The 19,377-nt window shown below is 47.1% G+C and overlaps 2 protein-coding genes across 4 annotated transcripts in view; both read right to left on the reverse strand.

The window, feature by feature from the left end:
- dgkb (diacylglycerol kinase, beta) overlaps positions 1-3,704 on the reverse strand; it is a 37,859-nt gene extending 34,155 nt beyond the window's left edge. Inside the window, exon 1 of the mRNA XM_055503027.1 lies at positions 3,686-3,704. The gene's annotated coding sequence lies outside the window, so the exon portion shown is untranslated. The remainder of the gene's footprint in view (positions 1-3,685) is intronic.
- A 2,592-nt stretch (positions 3,705-6,296) lies between these two features.
- Positions 6,297-19,377, reverse strand: part of agmo (alkylglycerol monooxygenase) — a 29,985-nt gene continuing 16,904 nt past the window's right edge. The window contains exons 11-14 of one of the 3 annotated variants that reach the window (XM_029129711.3): positions 16,815-16,897; positions 16,079-16,184; positions 7,865-7,919; positions 6,297-6,803 (exon numbers count right to left, since the gene is read on the reverse strand). In XM_029129711.3, the coding sequence (XP_028985544.1) occupies positions 7,902-7,919; positions 16,079-16,184; positions 16,815-16,897 (207 nt within the window). In that variant the 3' untranslated portion in view covers positions 6,297-6,803; positions 7,865-7,901. The remainder of the gene's footprint in view (positions 6,804-7,864; positions 7,920-16,078; positions 16,185-16,814; positions 16,898-19,377) is intronic. The other 2 variants (XM_029129710.3, XM_055503028.1) reach the window with 2 other exon arrangements.

Consider the following 19,377-nt stretch of genomic DNA (forward strand, 5'->3'; position numbering starts at 1 on the left):
CCCCACGTTTCTTCTTTAGACATAATGGACATTTTACAAAATCTTTTTAAATTTTGATAATGATGCATATCGTAATACAAAATATGCACCTTTTTTGGAATAATAAGAGGAAAGGAATGAAGTAAGAATGATCCCTCATGGTATTTTGTACGCCTTTGAAGCCAGAGCCACACAAATATAAAATTAATTATGATTATGTATATAAATTTGCTGTTACTATACATGTACATACTGTTAAAAATGTAAAACTACAGCCTGTTTTATATTGAATCACATCTACCTAATGTTAAGCTTACTGGTCCATAACTCAGCACTTCTTACTAATGTTACGGTTGGATTGCTGTTTCATATGTAAATAATTCAGCATCATCAGCGTAAAGGCACATTCAAACAAATATAATCATCACTGCATGAGCAGTAAACAGCACTGGACCACGTTCTGAGCCTTGTGGAACTACAAACCTCACAGTGGGCAACAGCTGAAGGCATCAGATAAAACTGATCATATGAAGCTTTTTATCCTTCTAAACTGACCGACCGTTCCACACAGGTGCCCACATGGTCCCATGGTTGATCAGCTGTTTAGAGGTGACGAAGAAGACAAGGTTTTAACTGTTCATACACTTTCTATCCTCCCTTTACCTTCATTTGTTGAGGAACAGAACATTTGCATGGCTGATCAAAGTGCTGGAGTGGCATTTAGACAAAAAGACCCTTTGGTTACATTTGAAACAACGTTTGAATGGTAACACAAGCCGTGTGTGGGACGTTAATGGCAGCTTTTCTTCCACTGAGCCACTCAGTTCTTTTCTGACCATAATAAACTGAGTGCCTGAAAACCAACCACAAAAACACTGGAATCAACGTTAATTAAAAAAGTACATGCTGGTATGCGATTTGTCCATCACCTTCAAAACAAGATTGCAACTGAGTGCAGCTCAGTTAAAAGCGATTTCAAGACACTGAAGCTTTTCTGTCCAAACACGAATTCATCTGTGACCGCGATTTCAGAGAAAACTAACAAAACGCCTTTGAAGCGAGGCTCAGTTTCAACAGAACCGGACCCTCATGATGTCCGCCTCCAAGCAGCAGAGCAGATTGATTGAGCGTGGAGTCGTTTCTGCTCAGTGAAAATATAGATGGTTTCACCCAATTCAAGGTAAATGAAATCTGTAATTCAAAACATTATTGTAAGAACACGATGGTCGCAGACATTTTGTTTTGGATTCAATCGTTTATAATATAGTGATGTCGTCATTTCACTATTGCTCTGTTGCAGTGAAGGTCATGAGACGGACATTTAGCTTCGATCCGTTGGAGGATAAATGTCCAGTTTTATAGAACACGTGTCCACAACACACACCTTCTGCAGGAGACACAAAGGTTACTCAATATCAGGTTCTGCCGCGCTGCTGCGGCTGCTGGAAGAAAAAGGTCTTGAGCGACGCCGGCGCCGCTTTCTGGAACCGACCCAATACCGGCGGTTAATTTGGTGGGCTGCCCTCAGGTGACCTTTACATCCGCCCACCTCCAGGAGCCGCCGCTTAATCTGACCCGCTAGCATCAGCGTGGATTGAGTTTCCCGAAAGATCGCGGAACAATGACCCAGATATGGTGTGTGTGCGTGTGTGTGTGTGTGTGTGTCCGCTGACCAGAGTGCCAATACCGTTTGTGTTGTAGTGCTGCCTCCGGGCGCCGCGTGTAGGTCATGTGGGTGTGGGCATTCTGTCAGGAGGCAGAGCCGGCTGAAGTATCGACATGTCCCTCACATGTGAGCATCAGTGGGTGATCTGCTCCCAGTGACCAGCAGCTCAGCTGACATTTCGCTGCCTGTACACTATATAAACGTAGCATTTCTAGCAGCTCGTTTGCGTTTACTCAGCCGTCCAGAACCGGCTGATCACTGCTGGACTGGACCGCAGCAGGACAGAGTGAAACAAACCAAAACATTCCACCTTCACAGAGCTGAGAGATGATAGATCATCAATACCGCACTTTTAAAAATGAAGAACAGTAAATCACACATTCATATCAACTGAGCACACACTAAAAGCACTGAAATGTATAGGTGGAAAATTCAGATATATAAACTATACGTAATCCTATTTCAACCAGGTATTTCTGTAATAAACCACTGTTGCATAGCGACTGCCTGTTGCTTGTATCCAAGTTACACGGACATGAAGTCACATTCAAGACATTAATGGCTTTGATACTGCAATCAAACCCAACCTGTGCTTTACTCAACCAAGATGGTTCAATTTCAGTTCAGCTCTCAGTGAGAGAGAGAAGCGGCCAAAGCAGCAATGTCAACATAATTAGCACCGACCAAGAACTATAATGATACAGTGCATGAATGCATTTCCTTTCTGGAGTTCTAACTGACTAACTCACTGGGACCACCGGCGTTCGTGAAGGATGGGCAGATGCACAGGCACAAAGACAGACGTCAGACGCGCCTGTCACCGCCGAGCGCATCATTATGAGATCTATGGGCATCATTATGCATGTGGGTCAGACACGGGAGGCTGCTTAGAGTAGCTTCCCTGGCAACTGCCTGCATCACACGCCGCATCGATGCGCGTTCAAATCCATAATCCCTCTGTGTCCATAAACGAGGCGAAGCGTGCCGTCCGCCCAGCACCAGCCCAGCGTCGCGTCCAGAACCTCGGCACATTGTGGGTTTTAGGTTCTCGTGGTGACACACTTGAGTCACAGATTTGCTTTCTGGCTAAGCAGCATTAACACAAGGAGAATGTTTTGACGGATCTTAACCTTTGATATGAACAGCCTCTGGTTTGCCAAAGACTCAATCAAATTCTTTAAATTCTTATTAAAAGGATTATTAGGATGGATTTCATTATTAAGAGATGAGGTGCAGCAGCCTCTGCTTGGACATAAAGCTGTGTTCTCTGGTTGTGTACATGATTTATGTCCAGTACCATCGTCCAGCAGGTTCTGGCTCCTGCTTTATCTTCACTGACAGATTCCGGACCCCAAGGTCCCTGTTTGCACAGACAACCCAGGTGCTACCTTCAGAGTTTGACTAGAGTCTAAATGTGCATCGGTGCGACATCTGTGAAAGCGGTCGTGCTTCCGCCTGACGCGCACAGATATTAACGACGCATCGACACAAATCGCGACTGAGCTCAAATGTGTTGCAGGCGGAATTAAGCGAGAGTTTAAAAATCTTGATGAAGGAACCATTCGAGCTGAAGTTCTTCACCCGTGCACCGTGGTTAATACGCTCAGAACAAGGTGACGTAACGAGTCGCGCGTCCCGGGGGAGCGGCCGCGTCTGGCGTCAGATGGGCCTCAAATAATAGACAGCTGCGTCAGAAAGGTAGGAGGTGAGGAGTGAGCTGCTCTGCAGCCAAAGCTCAACCGTTCGTTGGGATGAAGCGCGTATCTCCCTCCTTCATTCCACAGACTCCCCACGTTGAACCACTGGAACATCCTCCATCACCAGAGGAGCATCGCAGTTGTTCCCTCCTCCCCTCTGCGGTTTAATGAGTGGAAGACGAGGAAAATACAGCCCCCAAACACAGACTTCAGTTTGGACAAAGATCACGTGTCGCTCGTAAACTAAACAGAACATGAAGCTAAACATCTTTACTATCGTCATGGCTGCTGTTGCTAAGAGCTCACGGCTGAAGACTTTAGCTCGTACTTCCAGATCACTTACGAGCGTTGAAGTGTCGGTGCGACTGGTCTGCTTTGCTTCAGCAGCTTTGCTTCAGCGGCTGCTGTTCTTTACTGCGTCCTGTCAACGACGGTGGTCCGACACTGGACGACTGCAAAGGAGCAACGTGTATCAGTCTGGTGCATTTTCCACCTGTTAACATACAAATTGTGCTACAGTGAAACGTTTAATGAACACTGGTAGACCTCCCATGTTCTGGATTAGGATGAACCAGCACCAGAACGATGCGAAGAGGAAAAAAAAAGTCCAAAGCATCATCAGACAAACACGGCGGAGTTGGATTTACAATAGGTGGAACTGGGTCACCGCTGTTTACAGTATGAATTATGCAGCTACTGTATACGCTCTGCTCAGATTTTATATTGCATAAGGGTAATGACAGATACTCAGCAACTCTGAACCCAACAGATCCAGACTGAGGCAAAGGGACCACAGAGCCGCAGCAGATGCAGAGGAAGAGTTTGTCACATTAATGGAAACATGGTGGACAGGACCCCCCCCCTCCAGGTGGTGCAGCAGCCATCAGAGCGGCGGTGGTGGACTCGTCTGGTGCACTGAGGCGTGCTCCGGTTTTCCCAACCACAGCTGATGTAAATTTTCCCCGACCCGGTGAGCAGAACGCAGACACGGGTGCAGCTGAGGAGCTGCTGAGCTGGGAACGGCACAGCCCTTCATCCGTGTTCTCAGTTTTAGGCAAAACGTTGGTGTTGTACGTGTTTTTATATCACGACTATGTATCTGACTCGAGCCCTGCCTGATCTAATTGTCATCGATTGTCTATTCCGCGCATCATTAAGCAACAAGACCTCGTTGCCTCATAGCGGGATTTCATGTAAAGGGCAAATCCTACAGTAGAATCAATAGGTCTGTGTCTCATCCTGTTAGCAGGAATTCATTTAAAAGCAGAGCAGCATAATCAGAAGTGATACGAGAAGCTACAAAAGCTCCATCTACAGCTCTAGATTCAGACATGTAGATCTGACGCAGCGTGCAGGTAAGAAATAAAACCCCCGCATAATTCCCCAACCTAATTTTCTGTTCTCCTTCGCAATCAGAGTGAGCATGGAGCACACAGTAGCCAGCTAACGGCTGTGATGTTATTATGCGAAAGGCCGGTAAAAGCAGTTAATGATTACGCTGGTGAAGCAATAAAGTGCAAATCAGTGGGGAAATTTAAGAAGCGCCGCTGCCTGCGATGAGCTTTCAGGGCTGAGACGGAGGAGGTCTCCGTCTCTGGGCGCTTTTACGCGCGTTCACACCTTCAGCGTGACCCTGACAGTCACACGTGGTGTCAAACGAGGTGTTAAGTCACGTGACCTAAACACGGGAGCTCCCAGAGATAAAAGGGCTGGGCTCAGGTCAGCATTAATCTACTGTACAAGCAGCAGCATTTCTTCTTAATGTTCCTCCACATTCAGGATCAACACGCTCAGCTGCATCAGAGACCAGTTTACCAGTTTAACTGGTAAATGAAAAGTGGTGAAGCCCAGCGTGTCGCTGACTCATCCATCCACCGTCTCCTGCTGTCGATTGCTCCCTGCGGGACCATTCTGGCCAGTAGAGGGCGCATCTGAGGAGCGTTGTTTGCACTGAGTCTTTCTACACCTGCGTAGCTTAACATTGCAGTCTTGGTTGTTTGAGCATGTTTTTGTGAACAACCTTCAGATCGTCAGGCTTTAAAGAGGAGCTCGGCACCGAGCTGGAAGCTTCTCTGATCTCCACGTCCTTTCCGAACAATGAGGCGCGTCAGGCAAACAAGCCGGTGGCACCCTTCTACTGTCACCAGGCAACAAACGCAGCTCTTGTCTCGGCTCTGCATACAGTCAGTGTTACTGATGGCATTAGCAGCGGTGAAGCACTGACCTTTGTTTGGAGGCCGGGCCTGTGTGGAGCCACGCGTCCGCTGCGTCCTCTGACCGGAATCAAAGCCAGCTGCCATCATGTGTAGAGACACAGGAGACAGGGCCTCGAACCCTTTCAGCGTTCTGAAGGTGTAACCACTCCCCCATCAGTGATGTCACAGCAGGTGCTCGGCTTTAACAGCTGCTTCAAATTACTGACATGCTGATTGAGGCAGAGCAGCAGCAGCAGTGTCTGATGACTGTCTGATGATGTCATGATGAACCCTGGAATTACAGTATGGGGCCCGTGGTGTTGGGTTCGCGCCATCACACACTAGTGTTGCTTGTGCATAAACAGACCTGCTGGTTCTGTGCTCCATCCTCCACAGATGCCGTCTGCAGACCCTGATCCATCAAGAGGTGGTTGAATGTGCTCACATGAAAAGTAACATCACACACTAATAGAAACAATTCAACTTTGTGCATCAGATAAATCCCTCACCATGTTTTCTTTCCTTTAATGCTCAACCTGTGCGTCGCTAAATGTCTTAAGGTCACAGGTGGCGCTGGGAAACAAAATGCCGATTTGAATGAGACTAATGACTGGTGATAATAGCACCATCTGCTGTGGACTGTTCTTCACTCCCACACAAGATCTGGAGGCTGCAGGAATGGATTCATGTGAACAAGCTGCTCTTTGGAAACCAGATTAGAGCCGGCACGACGCGAGGTTTTAGCGCATCACACAAGTCTCGTTGTAAAGGACAATTTTCAGTGTTTATTGGAATGAGAAATGGAAAACAAACTGTACATGGTTGTGCAGTACAGCAAAGAACAGCATGTTTTTAGAGGTATGAGTTGCATAGATGACACCAAAAACATATATATCATAGTGCATGTGACACAAAATGTTATTATTGATTAGTTCCTGCATCCAAACTACAGCAAGCGATTATAAAAGAATCATTTTAACAAAAGCACAAGACATATTTTGGATAAAGACTTTTAGCACCTGCCTTTTTCTGGTTAGTCAATAAGGCTTTGGTTGCGTTCCGTCCGGCTCCTCCGCGCGGAACAAACAGGTGAGGTTGTATTTAGTAGCTCAGAAAAGATGTTACCTTGCAATCACATCATCAATTATCACTTTCAAAGGTCAGTGTGTGTCGTCCGGCGTGGCCTCAGGTGGTTTTCTTCTTAGTGCTGAGCAGCAGAGAGAAGCTCTGCAGAGCCCAGTACAGCAGAGAGAGGGAGACAAAGGCCTGGACAAGACAGACAGGAAGCGGGTCACACTTCATTCAGAGCAGCGGCCGCTACACTTGCTTGAGACAGAGCTCCAGAGACACAGGAGCGAGCTGCAGAGCACTCAGCAGCTGTGCTGTGGGAGCGGACCCTGCTTTGAAGGCGTTTAGTACAGGAGACACATGCACCAGTGTCTGAAAAGCACTTATTACTGTAGATACCTGGGAGCAGGTTGGTCGTCGATTACTGCTTAAAAATGATCAAATTAGAATTTTAATATATTTTTAGACCCCACAGACATAATTAAAATAGTCTGTTCTGTAAATGTTTAACTTATAAAATCAATATTTAGTTAATTCTTGCGTTTCAGCTGGAAATAGCTTGAAGCCTGACCTTATTTATGTTTGTATTGTAATTTATGGCATGTGGATAAAGGTTTTTTCCCATAATGCTTGGAGTCTATGTTCATACACTTCCCCCAAGAATGTTGTTGCAAAATGTTGCTTTATGATCTAACGAAAATAACCTTCTCCAAAAGGCAACCGTGAAAAACAGAGACGTAAAGTGTGACGGGTTTCTTTCACACCCAGTGAAGTCAAACGAAAACAGTGCAAGTGGAGGAAAACAGTGAGAGCCTTCGGATGCGGCCACTCTCAGAGGTTAAGGAGCAGGTCTCCTCCCCCGATGGGCCAAACGGGTCAGCGTCACGGGGACCCTGCTATTTGGAGAGTGGGCAGGGCGACATTCTGCCAGAGACAGGACCCCCCCACTGGGTTCTGGCCCATAAACTGTATCCTACATCGCAACTCAAGCCAAAAGCGGAGCGCTGTCCATCACAGGCCAAGAAGCCTGATGGGACAGAGTAATGCTTCCTCCTGGACGCCGCAGCTGTTTTCCTCTGAGATCCAGCGAGGGGGTGCGAGAGAAAGGAAAACACAACGCGCACCTCCTCCCTCTGCTTTCCTACCTCTCGCTACCTGTTCTGAAAACAGCCCCCCCACCGAGAGCCCGTAAAACCCCGACACAGAGGGAAGGAAGGGACGGATGAGGGTTAAAGACATGTGTGCGCTGTTGTTTTTACCTCCTCGTCCTCTAAATACATACTGGACATTTCCTCCTCACTGTCGGCACGGACGCTTCAACAAAATCAGACACAGAACAGTTACAGACTGACTACATGAGACTTTGATAAATCCCCAATGATCTTATAGGGATTCATACTGTATACAAATTTTTATTAAGATGAGTTAAAATGGGGATGAAAATCCTGATCTATACATTTCTAATAAAATATTCATCACAGCTCATCACAGGTTTCAGGCTATTTCTTTTGACCGGAGAAAGACCAGAAGGCAGCTTGAAGGACAGAATAATGGCCCGACGCGTCGAGCTGACTGCTGGTTCACTGCAGCCTCAACCACCTCTGTCAGGTATGAAATCTGCTCATACGCAGCTCAGCGACTGGAGCCGAGCATCAGTTTCAATGTTTTCTTGTTAAATTTTCCTCCAGTTTTACTACAGCTTGTGGGCAGTGTTGTATCACAAGCCGTCAGGAATAAAGGCCACCGTTAAAATCAACTTGACACTGGGATTGTTCTCATACTTAGTCTTTTCACAGCTCCTGGTGAACCCACTTAATATAGCTTATACACGACGGCTGTGAGTCTAAAGGCCTCGGAGGGAAAAACAGTTGGAAGATCACAAATTTGTGAAGTTAAATTGTGTTCATGTCGGGAGACGGACAGGGATCGAGGAGCGAAGCGCCGACTCGGCAAAAGCCCACAAATCACACTCCACTCACACAGACTGGATCCTGACAGATGTTTCCATCGGATCATGTGCTCAGGGGGCACCGATTTGTCTCCCATCGCTCCCCATTCTCCCTGCAATGCCACATCTTAATGGCCTCTGGAGGAAATCCATGTGGGACAGATTACACAGTGGAAATCGTCCACAAATAAGCACAACGGCAGCGGCTCCAAAGTCGAGATCTTAGCAAATCTACTCACACTCACTTTGTTTTGGGCAGAAGGTACTTTGTTAAGGTAATAGCCGCGGCCATGTGGTTCCTGTTCCTCCATCAGCTTTATTTACTCTTCAGAATTAGTCTTTGGAATGAAAACAGGATCGTATGCATGTAAATCATAAAGTGTCCAAATAGAGTAACCTCAATTAATATCCATCCCTGACCCTGAGTGATGAGGTCGGTCTGGTATTAGATGAAGACACTGTGAGCAGAGGTTTTTCAAGCTGCTGAAACCAACTGATAGACAATTACATCATTGGATGTCACTGTTTTACAACACAGTGACATCAAATAATAAAATTGTATTTTCATTTTTTATTCAGGGAACCTTTAAATGGTTAAGTAGCTGTGTCATGCTGCTCTGTTTTATAGTGGAGGGTAACGACCTCCTAATGTGGAGCTTAAACCTTCTGCAGCCTGAGATCCAGCCCAGTAAAAACATTAACAATGGGCCATCTGCAGTTTTATTGATAACAATTATATTACTATGAAAAACCATCAACATCTGCGACGATCTGATCCAAACTGGTTGAACTTTGCTCCGATCCGGGTGCGCTGGTGCGTTTCACCCTGCAGGGTTCATGGTGACGCCAGCGACGGGTCCTTCGACGCAGCTGCACACGCTGGAACCAAAGTGGGGCAGAATGGCTGCTGTCAGGCCCGTGATGGACGACCTGCGATGGGATGTTTCTAGAGCCTGCGCTCCATGTGGCTGTTGCAGCCCACCAGACCTGGCTGAAGCGGAGCGGAAAATAATTTGGGGCTCGTTGTCTGAACCCGGCTGCAGTGCAGAGTAGGTGGTGTTTGACACCAGCGGAACTGGAGGAAATCAAGCACGGTGGCTGTTATTTATTTATCTGCGCTGAACCGACAGCCACAACACGGAGCCACTCAGGCCGGAACAACATGGCAGAACCAGCTGATCCTCCTTTCACACAAACGGTCAGGTTTGCTCATTGGCTCGGCCGACTGTCACAGTTACATCAGCATCTGAGGAGGATTCAGCAGCTTAAGAGCCAGACGATGCATCAGCAGCCAACACCACTCATATCTGCCAGCTGGAAATTAAAAGGCCTCCGAATGAAACACAATCTCGCTACTTTGCTGCTATATGTGTAAATAAGAGGACGCTAATTAACAAGTTGTTTTTCCAACGTACAGTAAAGGTGGCGACAAGTCAGTGCCGAGTTCACGGCTTGGTTTCACACCTTTCAATAGGAGCTCAAAGGTGCACAATCGCGTCGCCCAGGAAGGACACGGCGCCGGGTTAGTGCAGAACAGAGGCAGCGCCGGCTCTGGAGCGCAGCCTTGAGAAATGCTGCAGGCCCTCTCGCACGCACGCACGCACGCACGCACGCACGCACGCACGCACGCACGCACGCACGCACGCACGCACACACACACACACACACACACACACACACACACACACACACGCACACACACACACACACACACACACACACACACACACACACACACACACACACACACACACACACACACACACACACACACACACACACACACACACAGTGCAGACTGACAAAACACATGTGAAGCGGGGGCCGCGCGGACAAATCACAGAGAACGCGAAGGGGTCTGATGATAGGCCAATTTAGAGTGATGCAGTTGTTTAGAGGTTTTCCATTTCACATCTGGCATTCGTACTCATTTACCATGTGTCTGCTAGAAGGTCACTTGTAAGGTCAACCACCCATCCACACTATTATATCTCACTGAAAACAGAACACAAACTCCTGGGACTGTCAGTTCTCAGTTCCTTTAAATTTACTTCAGACCCCAGAAGTGCGGCGTTGCCTCAGGCCTAATAACAGAAATCACCAGGTCCTCGCTGACCACAGATCTGTGCCTGAACGAAGCCCACCAGTCAGCAGAAAGTGGAGGCTCCAGAAAACCAGCGTTTGTGTCCGTGTGACAGAGCCGGCATCCGTGTTGGACTGGCCCACTTTGTCCAGATCTACGGGTCTCTGAGGGACCCGTCGTCGTCCATCCACCCACTGACATTTGGAAAAACATTCCTTCCGTTTTAAACAAGTAGGAATTTAACATCTCCAATTGGTTCCAAGTTCTTTTTTGAACCTCTGTGAGAAAACTGGACCGTTTTGAGATTCAGCCATGGACATTTATGTAATGCATGAACAAACTGTCTGGAGCTCTCGCTCATTTTGCACATTTCTGGAGAGCATGTTGTGTTTTCAGATGTTCTGTAACGAGCATTCAGATCGGACTGGGCTCAGGACGGCCGCACCGGTGAACGGGTCAAGGTTCTGACAGAGCAATCAGACACTGACAGAGAGCACAGAGTCGGCGCGGGTCAGGGATGCGTCCGTTCCACACGCCAGCAGTGGATCCTGGCACGAAGCCGTTAAATGTGTGTAAAAGGACATCAAACATTTTAACCTCAGTTTGAGCAGATGGAGCGCTGACCGTCCCGTTCCACCTTCATACAAAGACAACGCTTTAAGCATCTTTGCTGTTGGACAGTGGGGAACGAGCCCATCGTGGTCCAATCTGGGTCTGACGGAACTATTCCCGCTTTTCCGACCTTAGGTCTCACGTCTGGCCACATCTTGGCAGCGAGAGCATTTTCCAGCTCACGTCAGGCATGAGGCCGTACTTTACTCACTGCAGGAGTCGACCGCCGTATCACACGGAGGCCAAGGAGCAAGGCGGGAGACGAGAGAGCCATTAATAACGAACGGAGGGCGACGAGAGCCCACGCCACAGTACAGACGGCAGAGTTAATATGGTGGGCCTTCACTCAGATCTGACTCTAAGAGCCTCTGACGCCTTCATATTTGAACTTCATGAAAGCCTTTTATTGCGTCTTGAACATGTGAGCTGACGTCTGGTGCCCGGAGTTCTGGGAAATCAGCTTTCTGTGCATTTTGGACTCTGATGAGGGAGAAATAAATTAACACAGGTCCAATCAGGTTGACGCGCTGGCTCTGAGGCGGCGTCGTAAAGCGGAGGCCTGGTGCCCTCTGCCCATGAATTAAAGCACAAATAGGAAGACAAATTAAGAACGCTGGCCACCGAGAGCCGCTCCACGAAAGCCAATCTAAACACTGACATTAAATCCCAAAGGGCAGATTTCTGTGAGATTTCCATAGCTTTACCTGGCAAGTGGTTTGACAACATAAACCAAGCAGTTACTCTTTGACGGACACGATCCCCTGCACTTTGAGTGATAATATTTCACGCTGTGTACGCCGACCACCCCACTGTTTACTCCAACGGAACAGTCATACCCAGCATTTCTCTTTCAAATCCCTCCATTTTCTCCCGGGGAGGAGATTTCCTTTCCTTTTCCATTCCTGCATGCTCCGAGATGATGTCATGCTCGCAGAGTTTCCACAGCTCCAAACAGTCCCGTTAACCTCAGTGCTGCTTTCTGCTGCCGCACATTCCTGCCGCCGCCCCCCCGCAAAAAAAAGAAAAGACGGCGAAACTCACGCACCTGAGACCCAGCAAGTGGACAGATGTCACCGATAGCGCCGTCCGGCTCCAATCAGCCTTATCTCAGGGCTCAGACCGTGGGGCCACGGTCGGATTTGCAATTTCTATTTTCACAATGGGCTGATGATGAAGCCGCTTCTGCAGGGGCTGGGCCTTTGTGTTTGAGATGAACTTCATAATATTGTTTGACCTGCTCCTTCGGCTGTGGAACTTTAATCTTTCCCTTCAAAGTCAGAGAAGGAAAGTGCTTTGATTTTTTTTTACACGTTAGATTCAGGAGGATTATTTAGATTTAACCTAACCATGAGCTAACAGATCATTTTGTGAACTAGACTGTGTAAAAACTATTTTTAAATTATATTTTGGTCAAATTTCCTGCCATAAAATTTTCGCATAGAGCTTTTTGGAAATAATATGTCAACATTTTTTCCCATTGCTCATTTTCCTCACCCAGAAAGTTGAATGTGAAACAGCCAATAGCAGCCGCTGAGACGCTCGCGCTCCCTCCCCATCGAGGACAGGTGTATTTTTACGAGCGGTCATCTGAAACCAACTCCACCAGCAGTTACTGGCCGTTTTTTAAAGGATAGCTGCCTAATTACTCTCAGATATACTGTACAGTGTCTGCTTTCTGCCGTGCAGCAGGTTTCCCTGCGCCTTCGGGCAAAACCAGGGGCCCACACAGTAACACGACCACGCGCTACCTCATTACAGCACAAACTCCACAAGTGCCCCCTGACAGCCACACACAGACAGAATGAACAACATTATACAATGCAATTAAAAGCCAATGCATTGCTGAAGGTAAACAGGCGGCTGCTCAGAGGTCAGAGGTTAAAGTGTAGGAGGCAGACGGGCCTCTTAATCAGCAGAAAAGCTGAGCGTTCCTCCATGGTAACGTCTCAAATATAATAATTTAACGCTTCTCTCAGTTTTACAGTATGACACCGTAAACACAGTTTACAAGCAAAAAGAAAAAAAACAGACGCAGATCAAACGCAAATCTGGGTTAAAAGGCGCGTCTGGAGCTGAAACTGCTGCACCGAAGCTGCCAAATGATGTCATGTCGATTAGCATGTTATACAGTATGCGCTAAAGCGACCGGCGGCAGCTGCACCGTGTGTGGAAAAGGCCCGAAACAGTGTGATAATGTGGCCAAACTGCCATTTAAGCAGGAGTAAGTAGGTTCACATGAGTTTTAACATTAGTCGCTTCCAACTGTCCCCAGGAAAAACAAATACAATCCAGAATGTGTCATAGAACCTCATACAGGAAGTACAAGACACACTCACAGTATACATGTACAGTAAGTATAATATTGTCTATTATAACAAGGTCTGTGTAGAGAAAGGTTCAGTAGTTACCAGGTCCAGACTCATCACACGCATTCTATTTGTTGACATCTTTTGTAAAAGTAGCTGCTTTGTGTCTTAATATGATAAATCAGGAACAAATGGTGCATGATGTGCACCAGAACTCACTGACTCACTGTAAAAAGCTGTGAAGTCATCTCTCTAAATGTAATAACCAAAAGGCCGAAGACACTCGCACAGACGCCTCGGCCGCTTCCAGGCGCTTCCAGCCTCCGCGGAGCTGCACAGACGCGGGTCCGTGGGGAGAGTGGGCGGCTGGGAGCGAGAGGCAGCCCTGGTTTACAGGTCAAGCCTGCAGCTTTACAAGGGAAATCTCCAGAGCCACTATAAATACCACTGTGAGCTTTAAGGGTGCAGTATATCACACCACTGGGTTTGAAGGACCGCAAACCGACCTAGTTTTTGTAGTTTCTTTTTTGTAGTCCCCCCCTTGGTTTTCCCAATACGGCCGCATGAGCCTGAATACAATTAAATGTGAATTTCCCCTCCTCTGTTTCAAGTGACTGTTAATTGATTGGCCCGACTTCAAAACACCCCCCTCTGCAACAAAGAGCTGGCCGTCCACCTCATGTCTCAGACCCATATATTATATAAGTGCCTCAAAGTTGGAGGTGGTTCCTCGCTTTTTTTCTTCTTCTTCTCCCAACTCTTTGCTGTAGTTCTGAGCAAAGGGCACAAATATGTCAGGAACCATATCAATTAAAGTGTGAGCATTTTCAATGAGCGCCACCTGCGAGCGGGACATTTATTCAGCTCAACCTGATGCAACGCGACTTGAACGGAGGCCTAATGATTCGCTTGGAAACGGCTGCCTGAAACGTGGAGCGCCGTCAAAGTGACACAGCCGCGCAGCATGTGCGGCATAAATCAGGACCAAGCTGATTGGATATGCATGGCGGGGTGTTTTTTTTTTAATATATATAATTCATTCAGGTTTTATTACGTTTTGCGATGAGAAAACGAAAAACGTGGGAACGGCTCGAGTTGTCTTTTGAACACCTGAGCAGCGCAGATGTGGAGTCTAAGGACAATAAAAGCGGCGACTCGGCGCTCACGTGCAAATCTCATCAGCCGGCGCTAGTTAGCAACAGGCGGCCCTAATTGGTTCCAGAAGCGCCGCTCGCGTTCACGCTGGCCGCCGTGGCAGGCGGAGAGAGGCGGCGAGGAAGAAAGAGAGAAAGAAAGAAAGGGAGGCGAGCGGCGTAATGAGAGGTCAGCCGCCATCCACAGCCGCGCCGCCCCACACAATTTTATGCTCCATTGGGCCACGCATCTGGACCCATAGATCACAGGGCTGCGCGGCTGGACTTAGCACCCGGCTCACACACACCAGGGCGACCACACAACACACGCAAACAGGCCGCGCACGCGTCCAAGAGCAACACGACGCACGCTGGACGCGCGTCGCGGCTCCCACATTTACAGACAGGTCGTTTAACGGGGACGAAAGAAACCATTTAATACGTCAAAGACTAATATTTCACACTTTGTCAAAGAAAATATGTGAAAATGGGAAGAGAAAGTGCACATTAAAAGTTATTTTCTATATTTAAAGTGTTGGCAGAGACTTTAACGGAACATTAAAGCTCGATATTTCAGCCAAATGAGACAATATGAGTTTAAAAAATTAACAGATGCATCTGAAGCAGCCACTCGAACCTGACGTACGGCTGTTCTACCAAATACTCAGCTCTGTCTATGCTTCTGTAATAATATTTGGTTTTGTAGAGGCAAGAACTGTAAGTGAGTCTGACTCACAGCCGCAGTATTAGGTCGTTCCTGTCCAACTCTACCTGTAGGAAAAACTCCCTCACGCTTGTCTCTTATATGCTCATATGACTGTGTTTTCGCTGGCGACCGAGTGCGTCCCAGCTGAAATAACAGCTCCAGTGAATGTAACTCCAGGCGTTGGCCAAACTACAATAGCGTCAAGCTCAGCTGCCGTGGGGTTCGTTCAGCCTCCACGTGCCAGCGCTGGGAGGATTTATACCGCGTTAAATGTGGCATCCTACAGGAGGCCTGCCCGTGTGTGACATAACTCACTGATAATGCAAAGCTCCATCCTGTGGCTGTAAAACTTCAAGACCCTCATCCTTCACTCACGCTTCTGGTGCATTGGATTGAGAAAGGCAAATGGAAATGAGTTTAGTTCTTAAGTGCTAAGAGCCACGTTGGCGAGCCCGGTGTCACTGGAAACAGAACTCATCACGGATTTCAAAGAAAAAGAGTTATAATGAAGCTACACAGACGCAAACTTGAAAGAAATATAACCATCCAAACATGATATGCTATTTCTTTGACAAGTTTGAAAAAATATTAATTTGATATTACAGGCTGTTGACTTTCAGCTAAGCGTGTTCAAGTGACAAAAAGCGACTTCTGTGGCAGAATAGTAACAAACAGGTGCTTTTACCTCTGTGGGCACAGCCAGTGATGGATACAAGGGCTTCATGAGGCTATACCTCTGCATCGTCACCATGACAACACAGCGGAGCATCTCCAGGACAGCTGCCGTGGGCCTGAGCATGAGGACAATAAAGGTTTAAAGGCTTTACTATTGAACTTAATAAAATAATAATACTGACTGTCACAAAACCCATAATGTTATTACTAAGTTTATTCTCCATTTCTGGCATTGAATCCAAAATGTTCATTTTCAGGAATTTTAAATTATGCAGAATACATTTAAAAAATAAAAATACTAAACTAAACTAAATTTATGTAATTAGCAGAGATTAACTACTTGCTTCCATTAAGTCTAATGCAGACAATTTATTGCTTACTCGTTGATCAATGGCCAATTGAGACCAAACCCTGAAGTTGGTGCCTAAAAGTGGCTTTTTGGCTCAGTGGGTAGGAAGCAGGAGGTTGCCTGTTTGAACCCAGTTGATCCCACAAGGTGTGTCCTTAAACAGGACACTTCACAATAGCTTCCCATGCTCCTTGTGTGTGTATGGGAGAGTACGAGAAAACAAGTTCCCCAATGTGATCAATAAAGTAGGACTTTAAAACAAAATGTCCAAAATATTTTATATTTTAGGGTTTTGGACATTTATCAATGTCCTGGCATTTTATTGTAAAATGTAATTTAAAATGCTTGAATACGTATTCAGGCACACTAACATAAAGGTCAATAACTAGTACTGTACCTCTGGTCAATGATGAAGCCCAGGGAGGTGAGAGTGAGCAGAATGTAGCTGGTCATCCCCAGAATGGTGAGCTGGGACAGCATCTAAGATGCAGATATGTTCACATGACGTGAAAAAAACGCAGTCAAATCTAAACCCTAAATCAATATTATGGCTGGTTGAGCTACGATCCCACGAGGCCTCACTGGGAGAACGGTCATAAACCGCACGGCTGTTCCGACTGTTTCCTTGGCAAACCCAAGCAAAACATGTCTGACATTTGGAATAAGTGCACTGGCACACGGTCTCCTGCAGAAAGCACACGGCACCTCTTACTTTACACTGACACGAGCAGTTTGCGTAGACACTCTGATCACCGCAGATGGGCCCTGACAGGAGGGACCCGACCACCGGGGGAAGAGAGCGCAGCCTGAATCCCGATAGGCCATAAACAGAGCCAACACAACCAACGCCCGGGAAGAGGTCCCATACGGCATCTCCCTGACCGTTCTTACATGGAAAACACACAGCGCAGTATGTGATGTATGGTGGACTACGTGTTGTCTAACCTTGGGCCTTGGCAGAGGGCAGCAGCTGGAAGCACAGCGTCTCCTGAGGACGCTGTGTCCTGTCAGTTTGCTTCATGTTTCTCACACACTCAAGACTCACGTAAATCAACCGACAGCCAAATCTCACCGTACGCTCCTCATGCTGTACCGACCCACAGGGTCATATATAGTAAACAAAGCATTTACCCATCAACAGGATGCAATAAAGCGGATTCCCTTCATCGTCGTCCAAGAGTGGTCTTTTTCGAAGGCCTAATGCGAACTGTGCCTTTTGGGAGCCTCATGTGGGAACGCAGATTATGTTTTCCATGATTCAAACAGGAGGGATTTGGGGATCAACCCTTCTACTGCATCAGACTGGAGAACAACAGTTACACCAGACTGTCAAAGTTCATCAGAGCTGGCTGATCATTGCCCATGAGGTCAAAGGCTACAGATACAGTTAGTTTTAGTAAGAGGTCTAATGAGCGGAGTACGATTCTGGCATCGGAGGTTATGTGAACTTATCTGTGTTTCATAACCCAGGGGGGCGGCCGGCCAGAAGGCCTTGGTCACATGAGCTTTATATATTTATTTTTCACTTTTGACTATCGATCATCCCAGGGGCACAAACCTACGCTTGAGAGAAAATCCCCCCACGAATCCCTCAGGTGGAGTCGCGGGAGTGGAGGAGGAGACGCTTTTAAAGGACATGGAGGAATGTTTCACGCCAAGCGTCAACCGGCAGCGATAACGGCAGAGAAATCTCACAAATACTAAATAGTTTCTCCAAAAAGTGAAGTTAATGCTGAGTCACCGCTACTGACAGCTTCAGCAAATCATAGCAAGCTTAGTAATTACGTGTTCTTGCATGGGACAATAAAACTGAACTTATTGCACCCCACAGTGAGATTCCACACATAGGTGCAGATATTGATGCTGTAACTTACACCAGAGCAGGTAGTGAAACAAACAAGGATCTGTTCTGCGATGAGCGGCCTGGCTTGGTCAATATCCCTCCCTGCCCTTAATAGCAACTGTTTAAGGAACCTATAATAAAACGCACACGTTGGTCCGCTGATGATATAATTGAAGAGTAGCTTCACTAGTTTGAAACCAAGTTTTCATGGCTCCGAATTAAGGCAAAGCCCATAAAATTGTCCGGCAGTGTATCATCAATTGTCAAGTTAAATAAGCAGCTAGCGAACATGTGGGTATAAATACATAAGAGTGACATGATTTATTGTTCGGCCAGAGCGCTCACTTTGTTATTTTCCTTCCAAGTCCTGATTGCTGCATCCTGAAGGCTGTTTGGGTTGGGAAATGGTTGACTCGACAATTAAGGCGTTTGTGTTCTCTGCCGGACCACCAGCTGGTGTTTCGTTCGCAGGGAGGGAGGGCGAACCTTGGAAGCGCGCGTGTGTGTGTGCGTGTGTGTGTGTGTGTGTGCGTGCATGCGTGTGTGTGCGTGCGTGCGTGTGCGTGTGTGTGTGTGTGTGTGTGTGTGTGTGTGTGTGTGTGTGTGTGTGTGTGTGTGTGAGAGGGGGAACCACAAATGAAGGAGCACCACTGAGGTAGCGATCACAAAAAGACAGGCCGTTTCATTTGGGAGTTTGAAGGGGCTGGGCGTGACAGCACTTTTTGGCTAACCAAAACTATGCCTGGGGAAAATCGCCTTCCAAAGATAACTTCTGAGGAGACCTGTTTCTGTTTTTTTCCTCAAGGAGGAGGAAGGGGGTCTTTTGGCTTGTCGAGTGGAAAATAATAGACAAAGGTTGTTCTAAAGGGGAATGCCGATCAGTCATTCTGTCATGATGTTACACAGACCTAGTCTTTTCCTGCAGGCGAAGTAGAGGACTCTGCTGGACCATGGACCAGCCACAACAAACTGCATAATTGGGTGAAATAATGTTGGCAAACAAACACGCCGTGTCTCAAATTAAAAGCCCTGGACCACCTTGTCATAGTTTGAACAGTGTGAGGGATTACGGTAGCTTAGAGATAACAGTAGCCAGCGTGTGACCACAGGGTCTTGA

Source organism: Betta splendens, chromosome 16 (genome assembly GCF_900634795.4).
Source record: "Betta splendens chromosome 16, fBetSpl5.4, whole genome shotgun sequence".
NCBI lineage: Eukaryota > Metazoa > Chordata > Actinopteri > Anabantiformes > Osphronemidae > Betta > Betta splendens.